General features: G+C 39.1%; 1 protein-coding gene across 8 annotated transcripts in view; it reads right to left on the bottom strand.

The window, feature by feature from the left end:
- LOC119077290 (2-oxoglutarate dehydrogenase, mitochondrial) overlaps positions 1-18,486 on the bottom strand; it is a 43,701-nt gene that overhangs the window by 7,779 nt on the left and 17,436 nt on the right. For 4 of the 8 annotated variants that reach the window (XM_037184445.1, XM_037184442.1, XM_037184448.1 and 1 more), the window contains 10 exons: positions 15,807-15,917; positions 15,378-15,518; positions 13,098-13,289; positions 9,906-10,026; positions 4,468-4,546; positions 4,219-4,395; positions 3,336-4,150; positions 2,709-3,269; positions 2,023-2,645; positions 1,784-1,938 (listed from right to left, as the gene is read on the bottom strand). In XM_037184445.1, the coding sequence (XP_037040340.1) occupies positions 1,784-1,938; positions 2,023-2,645; positions 2,709-3,269; positions 3,336-4,150; positions 4,219-4,395; positions 4,468-4,546; positions 9,906-10,026; positions 13,098-13,289; positions 15,378-15,518; positions 15,807-15,902 (2,960 nt within the window). In that variant the 5' untranslated portion in view covers positions 15,903-15,917. Of the gene's footprint in view, positions 1-1,783; positions 1,939-2,022; positions 2,646-2,708; positions 3,270-3,335; positions 4,151-4,218; positions 4,396-4,467; positions 4,547-7,319; positions 7,420-9,905; positions 10,027-13,097; positions 13,290-15,377; positions 15,519-15,806; positions 15,920-18,486 lie in introns of all 8 variants that reach the window. The other 4 variants (XM_037184450.1, XM_037184446.1, XM_037184447.1 and 1 more) reach the window with 2 other exon arrangements.

The raw sequence follows: 18,486 nt of genomic DNA, 5'->3' as shown, positions 1-18,486 counted from the left end.
AAACTTGCGAAAGCTACGCAATTTCGATGATTGAAACCAATCAATCGACCGAATTGAGTAGCTTTCGTAAGTTTGACATTTCAAAGCAATTGGAAAAAGTCTGAAAACAAAAGGATTTTGTGTCAATCTCGCGTTGCTATGTGTATCTACAGTAATCTACAGCTCTCGACGAACATGTATTTGAGCACGACAATCAAATTTGTGCAGAGGTGAGTATTTGCGAAATTCACCACCGTGAAACTATATGATGGTTGACAGCTTGTACAAAACAATTCTCACTGGGGCGGTTGCATCTTCAGTTATTTTTTAGAAAGTGCGGCTGGGATTTTTTTTTTAATTAAAATTTAAACGAATCTGTGATTCTCAGTGAACCAAAGCCTTCAAGGACTCATTACTTAGGAGTAGAAACCGTACAAATCCCGGTGAAATAGTCACTTATGAGGAACGGTAACTCTCGAGCTCCTGTAACTTTCTATCCGAACTTCTGAGAACTTGTAACTCACATAGAAGCTTGGCACTTCATGAACAAAAAATAGGAAATTAACTGAAGTTTTGGAGAAAAACGGAAATAAAAAATCGGGATGTTAGGAGACCCAGCTAATTTCCACCAATTCTAAAATGAACCGTTCATCAATTCCCAATAAAATATTTCCCAATCGCAAAATTTTGATAATTTAACATTTTGTGTCGCAGCCACCGTGTATGTTGGTTTGAATATTGAAGCAAAGACTGATATGAACTGCATTTTATCGAAGCTTTTGCTGAACGTATGCATTTTAAAAGAAAAAATCATTCCTGCGACTCGACGGACTAATTTTTTCGTTGGAGCACAGCCACTTTTTGTTAAAAGTTTTTTTTTCGTTCAATTTTCTTTGATGAATTTTGACGAGTCCAGGTGCATCTGCAACAGTAGTGTGAACATTTGCACCCGGAGTGCAAATAGTCATTTCGCCAATTTTTCTGGTTTTTAGGCCGAAAGTGGGAGAGACCGGAACGGTTATTGAATGGAGTCACTGATTTGAGTGGCAAAAATTCGCCTTTTTCATGCTAAGAAATCACTTGGTCCAAAGACGTACTAAGGACGCAAATACTCCAACTAAAATAAAATTGCTGAACCCATCGGTGAACGATAGCATAGATTTGCTGAGCGAAAAGTCTCCAGTGACAGAAGTTCAGCCTGAAAGCCCTTGAGCAAGGTTTCAAATTTGAAGTGACTTTGTTGGAAACATTGAAATTTATCGTCTTGCTTCCGTCGATGAACAATTCGATGTTCAGTACTAAAGCAGGGTGGCCTGATAGTACTTCGTGGCAAAAGACATTGCGAATTAACTGCTGGATGCACTGAAAAATTGTGCTGTCAATTGTGGCAGTTGGAATAAAAAGTCGGTCTTTTCCATCTGTCAAATTGACGTTTTAAACGTCAAACGAAATATTCGAAGTCCAACTGTCCTGCGAATCTGACATTGTCTTGCAAACCAAGCTTGCCTTTTTTGGAAATCAAATTAACTTGTTTTGTGCCAGTGCTGTCAGCACTAGGTGAAACAATTTCCTAACAAATCTACTACTTCGGATGCATAAGTTCAAAGCACGATTCACCCATAACAAGCAAATCGATCAGGTCGATTGACTGCATGACAAACAATTTAGTTCATCTCATTGTTTGTTCATCCCCGGTAGCATAATCCCCGGTTGCCCCAAAATGAAGAGTAAAATTGAAGTGATCATTTGAATGAATGAATTCGGTTAAGATGTTTAAATAACGGCAAACGGCCCGGTTACATACCTCACTTCACGTGCACCACTTAGCGCTGTCAAAAATCTCGGCTGAACGTACGTCCAGCAGCCTTGATTTTTGTGTTCCTCTTGCGCCCAGATGATTTCAGCGTTCGGATACTTTTCGCATTCCTGCTTCACTAGATCGTACGGGAAGGGTGAAATCTGTGTGCGACAAAAGAGAAAAACAAATCGAAACGACCCATTAGCATCGCATGGTATAGACGAGACCCGCGCAAAAACACTCACTTGTTCAATACGTGTGATGGCGATGTTACTCTCGGAACTGCGCTCGGCACGAGATTTCGTCAAATCGTAGTAAACGCGACCGGTGCAGAAAATCAATTTCTTCACATTGTTAGCGTTATTGGCGGCTGGACCCTCATCGGGGATGACTCGCAAGAATTCCGTACCCTCGCACATCAAATCAAAGTTGCTCTTCGCTTCCGGATGACGCAACAGCGACTTTGGTGTGCACAGAACCAACGGTTTGCGGAAGGGTAAGGCAATCTGTCGACGCAAAATGTGGAACAAGTTGGCCGGTGTCGAAACGTTAGCAATGATCCAGTTGATGTCGTGGAGTTGTCGGATGGCAAACTCTTCGGATTCGGGTGGGAAGTAGTCTGGATCGTCCGAGCACATTTGTAGGAAACGTTCAACACGGCACGACGAATGTTCCGGTCCCATGCCTTCCATTCCGTGCGGAAGCAACATGACCAATCCACTTTGACGCACCCATTTGGCCTGACCACTTGAAATGAACTGATCGATGATGCACTGGGCGGTGTTTGAGAAATCACCGAACTGCGCTTCCCAAATGACTAGGGCATTCGGATTGGTCATACTGTAGCCCAGTTCGAAACCGAGGACAGCTGCAGGACAAAAAGAAATAAAATTTTCGTCGTGTCAACGCCATATGTCGACCATTTACTCACCATATTCAGACAAGGAACTGTTGTTAACACTGTACGGAGCTTGGTCAGGATACAAGTGGCACAGTGGTCGATAGATAGCTTTGTCAACATTTTGATGATGCAAAACGTGATGACGATGCGAGAACGTGCCTCGTTCAACATCCTGACCGGACAGACGAACGTGGATGCCTTCCTTCAACAACGAACCGAAGGCCATTGCTTCTCCCAACGCCCAATCGGCGACCTTGTGATCAACCATATCCTTGCGTGCAGCCAAAATACGCAACAGACCTTTGTGGATGATGAACTCAGCAGCATTCGGTGGCGGCGACGAGAATCGGTTTCCAATGTGCACAAGAGTTTCCTCTTTGACACCAGTTGGCGACACCTTCAACGGGTCTTTGCCTTCGAAGAATCCGGACCATGGGGAGTCGAGCCAGTCCTTGTACTTGATGTGCGTTTCCTGTTTGGCCAACAGGAAGGCTTCTTCGCAGATTTTCTCGTACTTGTCGCGAACATTCTTCACATCTTCTTGCGTGACGATACCCTCGTTGACGAGTCTTTCAGAATAAATGTCCAAACCTGCAATCGAATGGTGGAACTTTAGTCATCGAGTCATGCAGAGTCAGTCGAGTCAAGACAACTTACAATTTTTGTGTTGTCTGATCTTTTGGTACATCAGCGGTTGGGTGAACATTGGCTCGTCGATTTCGTTGTGACCGTTGCGTCGATAGCTGACCAAATCAATGACAACATCCTTGTGGAAAGTGGCACGCCACTCAGCCGCAACGTTACAGACGTGCATAACAGCCTCTGGATCGTCAGCGTTAACATGGAAAATTGGTGCGTTCACGACACGTGCCACATCGGTACAGTACGGTGACGAGCGTGAGAAACGTGGATCGGTCGTGAAACCAATTTGATTGTTCACAACCAAATGTACCGTTCCGTGGGTCGTATAGTCGGGCAACTCAGACAAATGCATTGTTTCAAAGACAACGCCCTGACCGCAGAATGCAGCATCACCATGAATCAACATTGACATGACGCGTTTGCCCTCACCATCGCCTCGATAGAATTGTTCGGCACGAGTTTTTCCCTGTACGACCGGATCAACAGCCTCCAAATGGGATGGATTGGCAACGATGGCCAAACGAACATTTTTGTTTGTCACACGGTTCAAGCGCTCGATGTACGTGCCCAAATGGTATTTAACGTCACCGGATCCATCGTCAGCCGCTTCCAGACCGGCGAATTGCGTGAAGATGTGATGCAATGGTTTGCGGCATACATTGGCCAATGTATTCAGACGGCCACGATGTGGCATGCCCATGATGATTGATTCAACACCAAGTTTTGTCGAGTGATCGATGATCTGTTTCATAGCCGGAATCATCATTTCACCGCCTTCCAGACCGAAACGCTTTTCCGACTGGAATTTCTTCTGTAAGAATGCCTCGAATCTGCGAATAAAGGTTTGCGGGTTTAAGTGGGACGGTTGGACTTCTCTTTATTGGTTTAGTAAATCTACCCCGTAGCTCTGGTCACACGGGCCAAAATCAATCGTTTTTCTTCCGGCGAAAAGTTCATTACGCCGGGAGTCTCGAATTTCTGTCGGATCCAATTGCACTGTTCCAACGAATTGATGAACATGAATTCGACACCAATTTTATTGCAATAAGCGTTTTCCAAGCGGTCAAGAATATCTCTACAAATTAACACACGACGACGAAGGTCAGTCAGTCGATTCGATTGTTGAAATAAAACTTGTCTAAATTACCTCAAAGGTAGGGCTTTCTCCGAACCACCGATAAACGTCGTGCTTGGCAATTTGAATACTCGATCCATGTCCTTCTCGTCTTTACAAGTGAAAAAAAGAAATTAATTTTCGTTGTCACAGCCTGCAAGTTTTTGTAAATCGAACACTTTCACAGACGGCAAGCATGTCATTTTCGTACAAACATTCAGTCTACTACTTCCGTTGATCGAACGGATTAGGTCAAAATCTTGTCCTTCATTTGTTTTAACAATTCTGTCAAGTGTTAAGTACTAGATCTTAGCGAGAACTGGTCGCTAACACATGACAATATCCGTCTGCGAAAGGTTAAAGCGAAGCGATCTTGAAATTCGGAGCTTCATTGTCTGACAGTAAACCATTGTTCTAGGAACCTTAATCATCATACCCAAAGCCAATAAAAAACAAAATGCTAAAAAAAAAGCAGAAAACCGACTACCAAATCAACGTTAAGCTACAACGTGGACAGTATGTGGCACAAACAGTTCTAAGGTCTACTCATAACAGGAAATTGAACGCGCGAACCATTTAGGAGCTTCGAAATGCCTGAAACAGGACGTAGTCGTTCGTCCTAATGTAACTAATTGTGTCTAAAGCGTAGCTGTAAAAGAGGTAGTATGGATGGAACGTGTGAAGAATGAAGCAGCTTTGTTAGAAAGATGAATGAACATCGTCCGCGCACCGAATGAAATTAGTTTGGTGAACAAATGATATCTCCTATGAAGGAGTTGTTCCAGTGATCCGAATTCTTTGAGATTTTGCTACGTTTATTAGAGATAGAGGCAGTTAAAGGAGTATAGGACTCGCAGAGTTTTTCATTTGATTCGGCAAATGTTTGCTGTGATTTAAAGGGTGAAAGAAAATGAATTTTTTGATTGATCGGTTTAAATTTCGAATAATTTGTCTTTGAAGGTCGTCTGACCGTGGAGCCATTTACATGTTGCGTAAAGAAAGATCAATTCACCTTCACGATCTTCGTCCGACGAAGCCGTATAAAAAGTCTAGACCGCGAATTGTCTGAATAGATTCAGGGTTCTCTAAAAAGACACTCGAAACGATAAGCATGTGTAGATTGAGAAGCAAGGCAATCGGAAACAATCGGAAACTTTCTCGCTTCATGATATTAATGAGGAAAGAAAAAACTTTGTGAAATCGATGAAAAACTGCCACAGTGGCAACAAAAGGGCGAGTGGATCGAGATCTATTGTCGCCAATTCTATCTTGAAAATTCTTTGAATTCGTCGTTTACAGGACAGGGCAATCAGATTTTTGCCGAAATATTCTTCAGCTGATTTTCTGCTGGTTTACTCATACAAACAACTGATAGTTTATACGATTTTAACAATACACGCATGTGTGTATAGTTGTAGAACCTTATAAATTAAGATTGGCTGACCTAGTTTGTGTATATTACGTAGGTGGAAGCACGGGGTTTCAGGGGGTTTCGAATATTTAGTTTTTTCATGTTGCAGAGATTGCAGTGTCAAATTCTGTCCAAGATGTGACATATTTGCAAGGTATTGGCCTTTTTCACAAAGTATAATCAGCGTAACCTTCGTAAAAAGAATCTTGAATCTGACAAGAGCACGTGTGCCAACGTGTAAAAAACAAATGTTCAAAACCCCCTGCTGAACCGTGGCGATCCTCTTGTCAAACGGACAGTACATAAACAAATTCCATCATTTATAGCCAGTTTTGTTTGTATGAGTGAGAAAATCAGCTGAAGCGTTTTGCCACATTCTTGGATTGAGATCCATCCACACATGCCCTATTTCCACGCGAATTGTTTCTTGAAAATTCTCAAAATTCTTGAATTTCTTACAGTAAATGGCCAAATTTCAGCCGAAATGTGCTTCAGCTGATTTTCAGCTGATTTTCAGCAAATACAAATAAAACTGGCTATGTATGTTTATACGGCTCTACCAGTACCACACATATGCGTGTGCTGTTAAATCCGTATAAACTGTCAGTTGTGAGTTGCCCTTTCCTGTAAGAAATTCAAGAATTTTGATAATTGTCCTGCCTTATTCCTACAGTCACATAACCTGAACACTTAACACGTTTCTAAGTTCTGATTTGTATATGTTTTCATCAAGACAACATTTTGTTCCCTCGTAACAAGGCTAATAATGGATTTTTCATAAATGACGTCTGCTTTTTGCAGTGCTGCCAGCAGATCTAAAACATGCGTTCAGTAGAGTCTAATGTGGGTTATATCCTCCAATTAGGGCGAAATGCAATCGAGTTATTTATGATTTAGATCTGCTGGCAGCACTGAAAACAGTGGACGTCATTTATGGATGATCCCTAAGGTCTCGTGATAAATTACGTAACTCAAAGGGCTTGCGTGACAGTCCATTGCAATTTTTTTTAAAGTCTCATACATTTTGCGTTACAGGGGGAGGGGATCTTGAAAATAGAGATGTAAGCGTTACGTAATTTATGAACGGCCCCTAATCTCTGTAGAATCATGCAATCTGAAGAGAATTTTAGTTAAAATTGTACCATCTACCAATGACGTTACCGTCGCATCGTTGTAAAGAAAGGAATGCAGAAATTATCTTCAAATTCAAACCGCGTAAAATTGCTAATGCACCGCATGCAATGCCAATCTGAATCTTAAATGAAAGGACAGGCAATCCGCTAGGCAACCTTTTTCCAATTTAATTTTTCTTTTGTCGTCTCAATCAAAATTTGAGTGAACGTGTGACTATAATATATAGGTGCAACATACAAACAATGACACTTTTTTTTATATATTTGTAATTTCATTTCGGAACATTGCACAAAATTTTCAACAATTAAAAAAAATGCAAAATTCCAAAGAATTTACTTACCGAAATTGTAATTATTGTAAATGAATTTAATCGAATCTTTGGTAATTTCGCTGGAATTAATACCAAGAGGATCGAGATTTGCAATATGATGGCCCCGTATCTATTTTGTGCATACATTTTTAGGTAAGTCGTCAGACAGATAAAGTTTTTTTTGGATGAAAATAAAATAAAAAATAAAATAATTTTTTAACGAAAATCATAGACGAGTCAAGTGTTGTGGGAAGTTTTTCGTTCAACGGATAATGGAAAATCAAATTCGGTAAACTAAACAGATAAGGAGAAATTAGGGGGAAAAACAAACAAAACGGAACGTAAAAGGGGAAACAAAAAATTGTGTAAACAATTCAAATGTAATGTGACGTGTGGTCAAAGTGTATCTGTTCTTGTATTCAATTTCAATTTCATGAGTCTGAACTTCAAAATAATCAACTAAATACCCAAAAAGCCAATAAAATCTTCTCTACCCACACTACCACCAAGTGCCCACAAAATATCTATTTAGACACAAGTTATGAAAATAGCTATCTGTTGTTGGGGGGTCGAACATAAATGACGTCACGCTATTTCAGTGCTACTTCCGAATGCGCTAAGCTCAATATCCTTGTCGAGTTATTAGTAATTTCAAACTGATGACAGCACTGAACAAAGATGACGTCATTTTTGTACGACTCCCTGCCACTTTTGCTTTTGAGCACAAGTATTGTCCTAAGGAGGGCTACATATGAAAAATGGAATTGAAATTTTCATTGGTCGTTGACGAGATGAAATCTCGGAAATTTAATTTGTGAAGCACGACAGAATGAAAATTTTACTTTTGATTTCCATTCCTACCTAATGAGACAACAACAGTTAATTTCGACACCAATTTCGTTTCAAAAACACAAGTGCCGGTGCAAACAATTTTGTTTTCAGTCGAGTAACAATATGTTTCAAACCGTATTCCTAGCGACTGATATGAACGTTGGCAGCGTAAACTACGTAACCTTAGAAAGGGCGTGTCACATTGTCAACCTGAGCCGAAACTGAGGCTTACAAAATGTCTTGCACTTAAAGAAAACACCACCAGACGAAACATGTTGCTGAACAATGTTCTTTAAAATTCGAGGACAGAACCGTTACTTTCGATGCCGTAAGCAGATCTCATTTGCGCACTAGTGCTATAAAATCTGATCATCAAACACGGACAAGAGGCAAATGAAATTAACTTTCCTATTGTCTGGAATTTGTTAGATGTGAGCCCAAGAAACCCTCTTTGAAGGTGATCCGATTCAGAACTTAGAGATTTATGTGGTAGGTACCGGCATGATCTTCAAATTTACACATTTGAGACGTGACGTCTTCTTGAAATAGGTTACATCTTTCGAGAATGCACTAAAAGTCAACCCTCAATTACTATTCTTTCTAATTCTAATTGCTAGAAATTCTAGAGCCACCACAGATAACGGAGCCGCGTCATTTTTTACGTAGTCAATTCACTACAGGGAAATGATAATGAAACAGCGTCTGAGCCGCCGGATAGAATGAACGGAACATATATGATAACTGTAGGTTTCGATGGGATGACACTAAACATTTTGTATTTTAAGGGAATCCCGTCCCATATGAACCAGTTTTCATTTCCTTCTATCCAGTGGCAGAGCCGCCGCATCTAATCATTTCTCTGTTACACTACAATAAAGACATTAAATTTTTGCTGCAAGAAATAAGTTAGAAATTTAATGTAAAGTGCGCGGCAAAGCGTTATTAAAACAAAAATGTTTAAGCTCACTCGATTCAAATTGATATTGTCGTCAATTTTTTATGAAAATTACGATTTTTGAGTATGGCTTCACAACATGGCGTAAAGAAGTTCCACAACATAATAACATCGTCCACATATTCCACCCTGTGTTCTCATCGTACTCTTTTCGGTTGGTTTAAAACCACTTACATTGTACGCTCCAATAATTGTAAAATAGTAGAGTGGAACGCATTAGTTAAACTCTGTTGGAGCTTTTGGAATTTAATTGTGGAATTTGTGGAATTTGCGAAATTGAATTTTTTGGCAAGTCCACTTTTATGTGGAATATGTGGGATTTAAGCATGGGAGAAATTGTTATTCTGTTAAATTGGAATCTCTTTAAGCAAGTGATGTTAACGGTGAGAAAATCAGTCGAACATGCAATTACTAATTTAATTAGTGAAAGGTGAAAACAAATTAAAACGGAAAGAAACACACACACAATTAGAGTTAGGAAAAAATTCTATGAATAAAATTAGTCAACACCGTCCGGCCACCAATGTAATTACAAGTTTATACTTAAAAACTAAACAAAATTTGGTGTGCCTGTGATCAAATTGATTAAATTTTGCCATCTAAATTATAATAAAAAAAAATTATCCAAAATGGTTAACACACTACGAATCGATTAAAATACACCAACGATAAGTCAAAAGAAAAAAGAAAAAAATTTTGTTCCAAAAACATCTCCGAATTTCAATTTGTTGGTTCTGTTGTCAGAATTAAATGTTTTGTTTTTAGACAAGCCGATTGTTTTATAAAATTGATCTGCATTCAATTGGAAAATTTGTACAAAAAACAATTACCGAAATTAAAATATTTTCGTGTGACATTTTCGTTAGCACGTCGATGAATGCCGGCCACTTCCTTAACTTGTGCAGTTGTAATTTCAAGGGGATCCAGATCAGCCACCAAATGACCACGTGACTAAATTACATGTAATTTTGATATTTTCGATTTTTTGTTTTGTTTTTTGGTTTTTGGAAATTTTTTGTGTTGTTTTTTTTGGTTTGGTTAGATGAAAATTTGAATAAAAAATGTTGGAATTTTGTAACGGTTTTGCTGGTTTTTCTTAGGACTAAAAACTAATTTTTTTGTTAAACTTACTGACTACATGAAGTGAGCTATTTTCTTCAAAATGTTTCGCTTTCGCTTTATTTTTGACTGTCACCCTGACCTTAAATAAAAATCAAAACAATCGAAGCTTGACGATATGCAGTTGGCTTTTGTTTTTGGTATATGGATAGTGATCGTTGAGAGCAGCTATTTATCAGTTTGAACCAACATGTCGTTTAAACTTGAAAGGGAAATCTACCTAAACTGTAGCACATTTGGACCTAAGTCAACTTTTTGACAACTTTGACAGTAGAACAAAAGAATAATTTGAAAGGTCTCTTTCGCATCGGCATGTGTACACTGTACGTACATGTTGATCGGGAAAGATAAAAACGACGATTGGCTTTGTATGAACTTACGGCTTCGGAAAATCTTTTGTCTGCACTTTACGCTGTAGCGCAATTGTAGCATAAATTTGTCTTTTTTGGTCAACATGTAGCAAGGAGTAAGTTTCTTTGGTATACCAATACGTAGACGGTGACGGTACATAAACTATTAAAACTGTAGCCGATGCAACACCTTACTACGGATAATTCAAACGTCGGTTGTGGCGCAGGTTGCTAGGAATCTCGCGCCGCGTCATTCACAATTATTCACATTTTGACACATTTTGTATAAGGAAGATGTCACTTTGTGAATTATTGTGAATGACGCGGCGCGAGATTCCTTAACACCCAGAAATATCGGAGCGATAATGAAAAAAAGTTCAACGAAAATCAGAGAGTGCGGCGAGATGGAAGGAACATGTGAATGACAGCTGGTAAATATATGGGAGAGAATGTGAGAGAATTTCATACGAAATCGGTTAAATTATCTCCCACATGTGCCAGCTGTCACATGTTCCTTCTCGCAACATGCGTACGAACTTAACCTTTCTCTTTCGAAAATGTACTAGAAATCTGCATTACGATCTCGTTACATTCGGAAACGTCTGATTCGCGTTCACTTTCATCGATTAAAAATTTGACATTTTGATAGGATACCACGACTGATCGACTACTCAATATATATGCTCTTATCCATATCCATTATACACAAAAACCAGGCTCGACGTCTTCAATCTTATCTTGATTTTCATTCAAACCAGGCGTACCAACAACTGGTTGAAATAAAAATGGCTGAACTGTAATCTAAAACTTAAAATCTCAACCACGAATTCAAATTGCGTGCTAAATAACTGTAAAGAAAAGTCAAACGTAGAACGAAAGCGCAACATTTTCGAATGTAATTTTCATTAATGAGTGTGTCGTGCATGCATGATATTAACTAAACGACGTCGATTAATTTTCTTCAAATATTCAGTTAACAATTTGCAGGACTTTTACGTCAAGTCCAATTTGAAGTGGAAAATATGACGGATTTTGTTGGTAGTCTGCAAAGGCAACGCAAGCTGTTGCAACTTTTTGTTTTTTGTTCGAAATATTTTTTTTTTAAATGTTTTCCGTCTACTCGAAACTAGTCGAAATTGACCAAAGTTAAGTGATGCCTGCGCCAAAAGATATTTCAGAATAACTGGTTGAGAGCTTTATGAACTGACAGTTTCAATTCAATACATGATATTCATTCCAAGGTGGTATATGAGGAGGTTACGTTGATCGCTAGCTCCGTTATCGCAAAAAACCACTGAATTCTGCTGTAATTTTCATACAAAATTGTAGCGCAATTTCAGTTCAGTTGAAATTTCGTACTGAAAAGCAGTAAGAGTTACCGATAGCCGCCGCATGCTTCTTTTTTGGATAAGACCACATTGAAAAATGGCGATCGGCGAAACCTCTTCACATACAACCTTGATTCATTCCACATGCGATATCGAGATGTTACTGTATGTAACATACGTTTACGTTTGCGCATCCTACTGTTGTACTCATGACGAATTGGATTGAAATTGTCGGTTGTTACAATCCACGCGTTTAGTGGCTTGGTAGAAAGCGCTGCATAAAAAGCGGTCGAATCCGATATTTTGAATTTTTGTATGGGAATTCTCATTCTAACGTTGGATACCTCCGCTGTTTTTGAAGAATAAGAGCCAGATTTTGCTAGGTTTGCATCTTTTATGGAGTTTTACCGATTGGCATACTCATTTGTGTGAAATGTTGAGTAAAAATGTGTTTCTAACTATTTCACACAAATGAGTATGACAATCGATAAAACTCCATAAAAGATGCAAACCTAGCAAAATCTGGCTCTTATTCTTCAAAAACAGCGGAGGTATCCAACGTTAGAATGTCAATTCCTATACAAAAATTCAAAATATCGGATTCGACCGATTTTTTATGCAGCGCTACAAACCATACCACCAAACGCGTGGATTCTCTAATGGTCACCGAAACGGTTGCAGCACCTCGTATTGGTAATCTGACACCAAGTTGGTTAAGTTCCCAAAATATTGTTATCGTAAAAACGGATCACAAATGAAAAATTAATTTAATTTTCGTTCGGACCATAAACGTACATGCAAATTAGAGTTAAAAAAAATTAAAATCGACCGAAAATTAATTCTGTGTCTTGTGTGTGTTTGTGTGGCATGCATTGATCAAAACGTTTTCATTCGATTTTCCTTCCATCATTGGACTTCTTTTCCTTCGCTACAAAATACATCAATTTCACTTTGATTGTTGGTCGTCCTCTTTATGTTTAAATTTCTGAACTTTATGAGAGTGCATATCACGCTGGCTAATCGCTCAACACTGGTTCAATTGGTGTCATCATATTATGATCAGAGTGTATTTTACAATCAAAATAATAAACCAAAAAAATTAACCGGGCGGGTTTTGTGGATGGAGTGGTAAAAATAAACAAACGATCCAATAAAAGAAACCGGTGGGAAGAACACAAAGCTCTATAAACGGGAAATAACGGGGCGAAACAATTTCCAAATGTACCTGATAACTTCTGATGATTGCCTGCACAGCCAAATGATCGTCAATGGTTTTCTCGTCGGGTTCGGCTCGTGATAGCGCCGATCCACCGCCCAAATACGGACCAAACTGAGATATGGGAACGTGTCCTTTTTGTGTTGGTGCCAGAGATGGTGGTGGACAGTACGCATTGTTACGGAAATATGCGTCCCATGACTGAAATGAAGAAGAAATTATTGGTACAAGTTGGAACAAACATTCGTCCCTCACGAAAAACAGATACCAGACCGAAAGATGACGTAAATGTCAGTCCTTCACTGTTTCAAACCTATGTCATACTGTGTTAGACTCCCTAAGGCGAAAAAGTTTTTGTTCTCACTCTAGTGACCGTATAGGGTGTTTTACCTCGTTATAACAGTGACGCAAGTGGTAATCTATTGTTGTCCCACAGATCAAGTGTGCTAACGTGACACTAAAACAATAGCGCAGCACAGCTTAAACTGTGCTAAAATGTCCGAAGTGAAACACTCTATCGTTTTTAAACGAGAGCATTAGAGAGACAAGTTTGACGTGCCTGACCAGTTCAAAATTTTATCGGCAACATTGATCGGCAACACTTCGACTCTACGATGTGAGCTGACCGATATAGACGTTAATCGTTAAAGGGACTCCCTAAGTGCGTCAAAACCAGAGCAAACATTTTTCGTCGTTGAGGTAACAATACGGCCTAGGATTTAGAACTCGTTGTTGTGGTGGACTGACATACATGTGGGCTCCTCTGTGCTCCTTGAACCTTAAAAACAGTTTACTAAACGGACGCAACGTAATTTGTTGTTGGTTTTCTAATTTATTTCGGGTCAAAAAAACTAGCTCTTTGCCTTGAACTGATCCCAGAATCTCTGCGTAACTCTACAAAATATTACAACCTACACATTTGACGTCTGTGACAGTGACACACCAAACACTTGGATTCAAATTCAAAGTCAGGCAATTAAAAATTTAGAAAGATCATTGTCGGTACTTGAAGGCGGACTCAAATCTTTAATTGAGTGCCATAGCCGTATTTGAGTCTATAGGAAATGCTTGCCGACTCTAGTGGATTGAGCTACTCTAGCAATTACAGTATTTCACCTAAAATGTGATATGGAATGGTTGGCAAGACTTGGCAACCTATTGGAAAAAAGTGTGAAGAACACTGTTAACAAGGCTCTTGCTGTTTGATCTGTGATCGTGGTGAAATGGAGTGATACCCTCTGCTTAGTAGCCTTAGACCGTCAAACATAAAGTAAAGTTTCTTACAGTAACCTAGGTTGACGGGGTCGAACAGACGTTTCGTCATCCAAAATTTCTAAAGAGTTCGGCTCTCGCATCACATTTCTCACAGTGCGTCAAATGCCATTGGCAAACCACTCGAATAAAGAACGTTCAAGTGGCACGATTACGATACATGAAAACGTATGGAATTGTACTTGAGATATGGAAAGAGATGAAGACAAGTCGCGGGCGTTGGCGTTGTATGCATCGTACTGATCCTATTCGTAACAATTTTAACATCACACGTGACCAGAGCAGAGTCTGTAACTATGAGTTTCCATCAAAATCTGGTCTATCATCCAATTTATCGTCATGTCATGCTGATGTATGGAACCAGTCCATCTAATACATTTGAGTTCGTGCATTACAAATTCACAGAACGAAACCATCAGGCCCCGACTGACCATACTGTGCATTCAGGAGATTCCTGAAGGGACACTTTTGCAATGAAAGTACAGAACAGGTATGGCCAATCGACAAATTCATCTTAAACGCACTCACAATTTGTGTCAAAATAATATGAAAATGAGTGCGTTTCATGGCGGAAATCAAATTTTTATGTCCTCCGAACGGGTGATAGACCATACCTGTTTAACACTTTCATTGCACTTTTGTACATTTAATTTGTCGGCATTTTACAAATTAGCTGCAGCTTCCGGCAGTCCAGCCCTCGAAACCGATCCATTTTATGTGGCCAAAGTAAACCAAGCGTTTCTCTTCTGTTGGTCATTGAACGCCACGGTCTACAGTTGTCAACGTTACGGTTAGGGGAACTTAAAACTGTCATCCCTGTTCGAGATTTGAAATATTCTGATCGAGAGCAAGGTGCCTCTACTTCTTTTCCATAGAGGATACACAATTTAGTTCGAACCCCCTGCATTTTGTGTCATCTATCTAAAAGTTTCGACAATACACATGAGTCACGTGACTGATCTACTCAACTCATAAACAGACACAAATGACTTTCTAACCGTAAAAATTTAGACTCACCGTGTGTACGGACGCTGGATCGCGTAACCATGAATTGTACATTTCTTCTACATAACTAGAACTGGTACCATCCAGAAATGGTTCGGCGGCTGTTGAATTGTAAAATTTTATCGATGATGCACCGAGTACTTCTTTGCTCAGCTGAAAATGTTTTGATAAAAAACAAATTTTAATTTTAATTCAACTCGAACAAAACCATCCGGCCAAAAAAATGCCATGACCATGCAAGACTGTAAAAACCATTGTCGTTCGAGTGACATTGGCATTATTTGAACGAAATGAATGAATACGATGGATTGAATGAGAGAGTTTTTGAAACGACCTTAAGCGTTAGGCATGCATGACCACATTAAACGTTTTTACTTTTCAATTCTTTCTGGTTGAATTGTGTCAGAGAAGCTAAAAGTTTTCAATTTTGGTGAATCTTACCCGCGATTTGTTAGCGCCTTTTAACAGCCATGACGCAAAACTTTGTTGACCCACTGGTGCCAACGCCAATGTAAATGCCGAACGGGCCCTATGCATCGTTATCAGTTAAATCTGAAAATGGAAAGTGGAAAAGAATTTTTTATTTAAAATCGATAAGCGCTTTTACGACGTCGCTCAATTTGAGGGGGAAACAGAAAGACAAAATTGGAATGCGAACGAAAAGGGATTAGGTCGAAAACACACCAGCATTGTAATCAGATATTCACCACAGTCTCACCAATGGAAAACTCAACAAAATTGTCAATTCATCAACGCAAAATAGCCCGTTTGTTTCCGGCCTTACCACCCAAACGGTAATTTAGTTTTAGTAAAATGTTAGGTCTCATTGACATCTTCTCAATTCGTGGACGTTAAACGCGACCCTCCAGCGTCAAGTTTATCGTTATCACCACTGAAGGTAATGCCAACCTTTAGCGTATCACAACAAAAAACAGAATCCAAGTTTTGGGTGAATTTAGGAGCAGCGCCACAGTTCGTTTAGTGTAGCGCTAACGGTTCCTATAGAATTGATAGAATGTGGTGAATATGAATGTTTAACCACTGCAAAAAAATTCTGTTGGAATCGTAAATGCTGCAATCCACGCGTTTAGTGGTGTGGTAGAAAGCGCTGCGGAAAAAAAACGATCGAATCCGATATTTTGAATTTTTGTATGGGAATTCACATTCAAACGTTGATATCTCCCTTGTTTTTAAAGAATAAGAGCTAGATTTTGCTAGGTTTGCATCTTTTATTGGGTTTTATCGATTGGCATACTCATTTGTGTAAAATAATTCGAAGAAAATTTTTACTCAACATTTCACACAAATGAGTATGCCAATCGATAAAACCCAATAAAAGATGCAAACCTAGCAAAATTTGGCTCTTATTCTTTAAAAACAGGGGAGATATCAACGTTTGAATGTCAATTCCCATACAAAACGCGTGGATGAAGTGAACTATACACTAAAATACATCCCAAATCATTCCAACCGTTCTGAATTTCATTCCAATCGCATTACTGTCAGCGGTTTAATTTGTTTTTCACTAGAGCGTATACAGGCGCTACAATTTTCGTAAATCATTGTTACCGATAGCAAAAACGAAGCATTTCAAACGTGTTTAGGTCCTAGTTTTCATTGTCATTTATTTTTTATTAGAGCTCTATTAGAGCTGCTAGCAGTCAGTTAGCGACTTTAATATAGTGTTATCATCGCTGAGCAAGTGCCATCAGCGAGTACGAATAGAGAAATTAATCGTAAATACGCTAAGCTGAGAGCTTACGAAGAATCAACGTAGAATCTACAGAACCGGAGATATGATTGTGTGTCTAGGTGTTACCCCTCTGGAGAATATGAACAATTGAAAAACGGCGATAAGATTACAGAGCATTAAAATAGAATCAAAAATTCATTAAAACACTTCAGCTTATGACGAATCAAAACGTGATTTAGCGAATACCATTGCAAGTGGTCAATTTAAAACAATCAGATCTTGGGCGCCCAGAACCTACACTAGAGCTGCGAGATCTTTTTCATATTTTTGGATAAGAATTCTGGTTTAATCCTATCCGAAACGATCTCGGTCATTCTATATTTAAAATTGAAACATTTGAATAGCATAGACGCATGAGCGGCCGTTGATACGGTTTGAATGACCTTGAAAATGAAACATTTTACCATTTCTCCGCGTTCGACGATGATCTGTTCGATAAATGATCCATTTCGAATTCCTCAACCATTTTCCCATTATTCTCCCTTCTGACGATGACATCACCACATTAATCCACATGACTTCGTATCGGCAGCGAAACCGAATTTCATAATGAAAAAGCGTCATCACCATATAACAACACATCTGATGCAATGACGACGTTTGTTAAACGACATGGAATTACTGTGTCAATAAAATCACGAGCTCAAATTATTAGCTCGACGAGTTTATTAAACTAAGAACAAACAAGATTATGTTTGCATGAATGAGACATAAGAACATGAACAACATCAGCAGCATCTATCTCGTCCGTCGAATCTGTGAATCACATAGGAACTTCCGAATTGGAATGATTTTATGAGTTGGAAATTGACACGTTAATCATATTTGTTTACACGGTGATATAGCGTATACCAGCAGCAAACGACGTGATGGAATTTTTTTTTTCGTTCAAGCAAATTTGGAAACGTTAATTTGTCAGTCTAGTTAGGCGTAAGGCGTTAATTGACCGCGGTAATGCTCTAGATCAATGACAAGTTTTGGTTAATAACGATCTGCAAATGACACCCAAACCCATTCCCAATGGTCATGTAAATTTGAACGGCAAACTTTGCGAGTATTTAATGGTTGGACTTTGACTCAATCGTTTTTAATTGTGCAAATTTACGCGTTATCGTTGCGCAGTAAGTTGCTGAGGTATCAGGGCCAACGTACACGAGACATTGGAATGTTCAATCTCAGCAATTCTTTCACCTATGTTTGTGTCAGCTTTCATTATTCTCACAGTGGAGAGAAACAACGCTGTATCGAAATTGGAAATAAAATATTTTGGCCCTGATAACTGGGTGTATGAGAATTGTCGTGGACCGAATGTTTGAAAGTTTTGTACATTTTTAGCAACAGCAACAGCAACTCACTGAAAGCTAACTT

This window comes from Bradysia coprophila, unplaced genomic scaffold (assembly GCF_014529535.1).
Source record: "Bradysia coprophila strain Holo2 unplaced genomic scaffold, BU_Bcop_v1 contig_235, whole genome shotgun sequence".
Lineage (NCBI taxonomy): Eukaryota > Metazoa > Arthropoda > Insecta > Diptera > Sciaridae > Bradysia > Bradysia coprophila.
The sequence above is the reverse complement of the archived record's forward strand: the minus strand, read 5'-3'. Positions and strand labels throughout refer to the sequence as shown.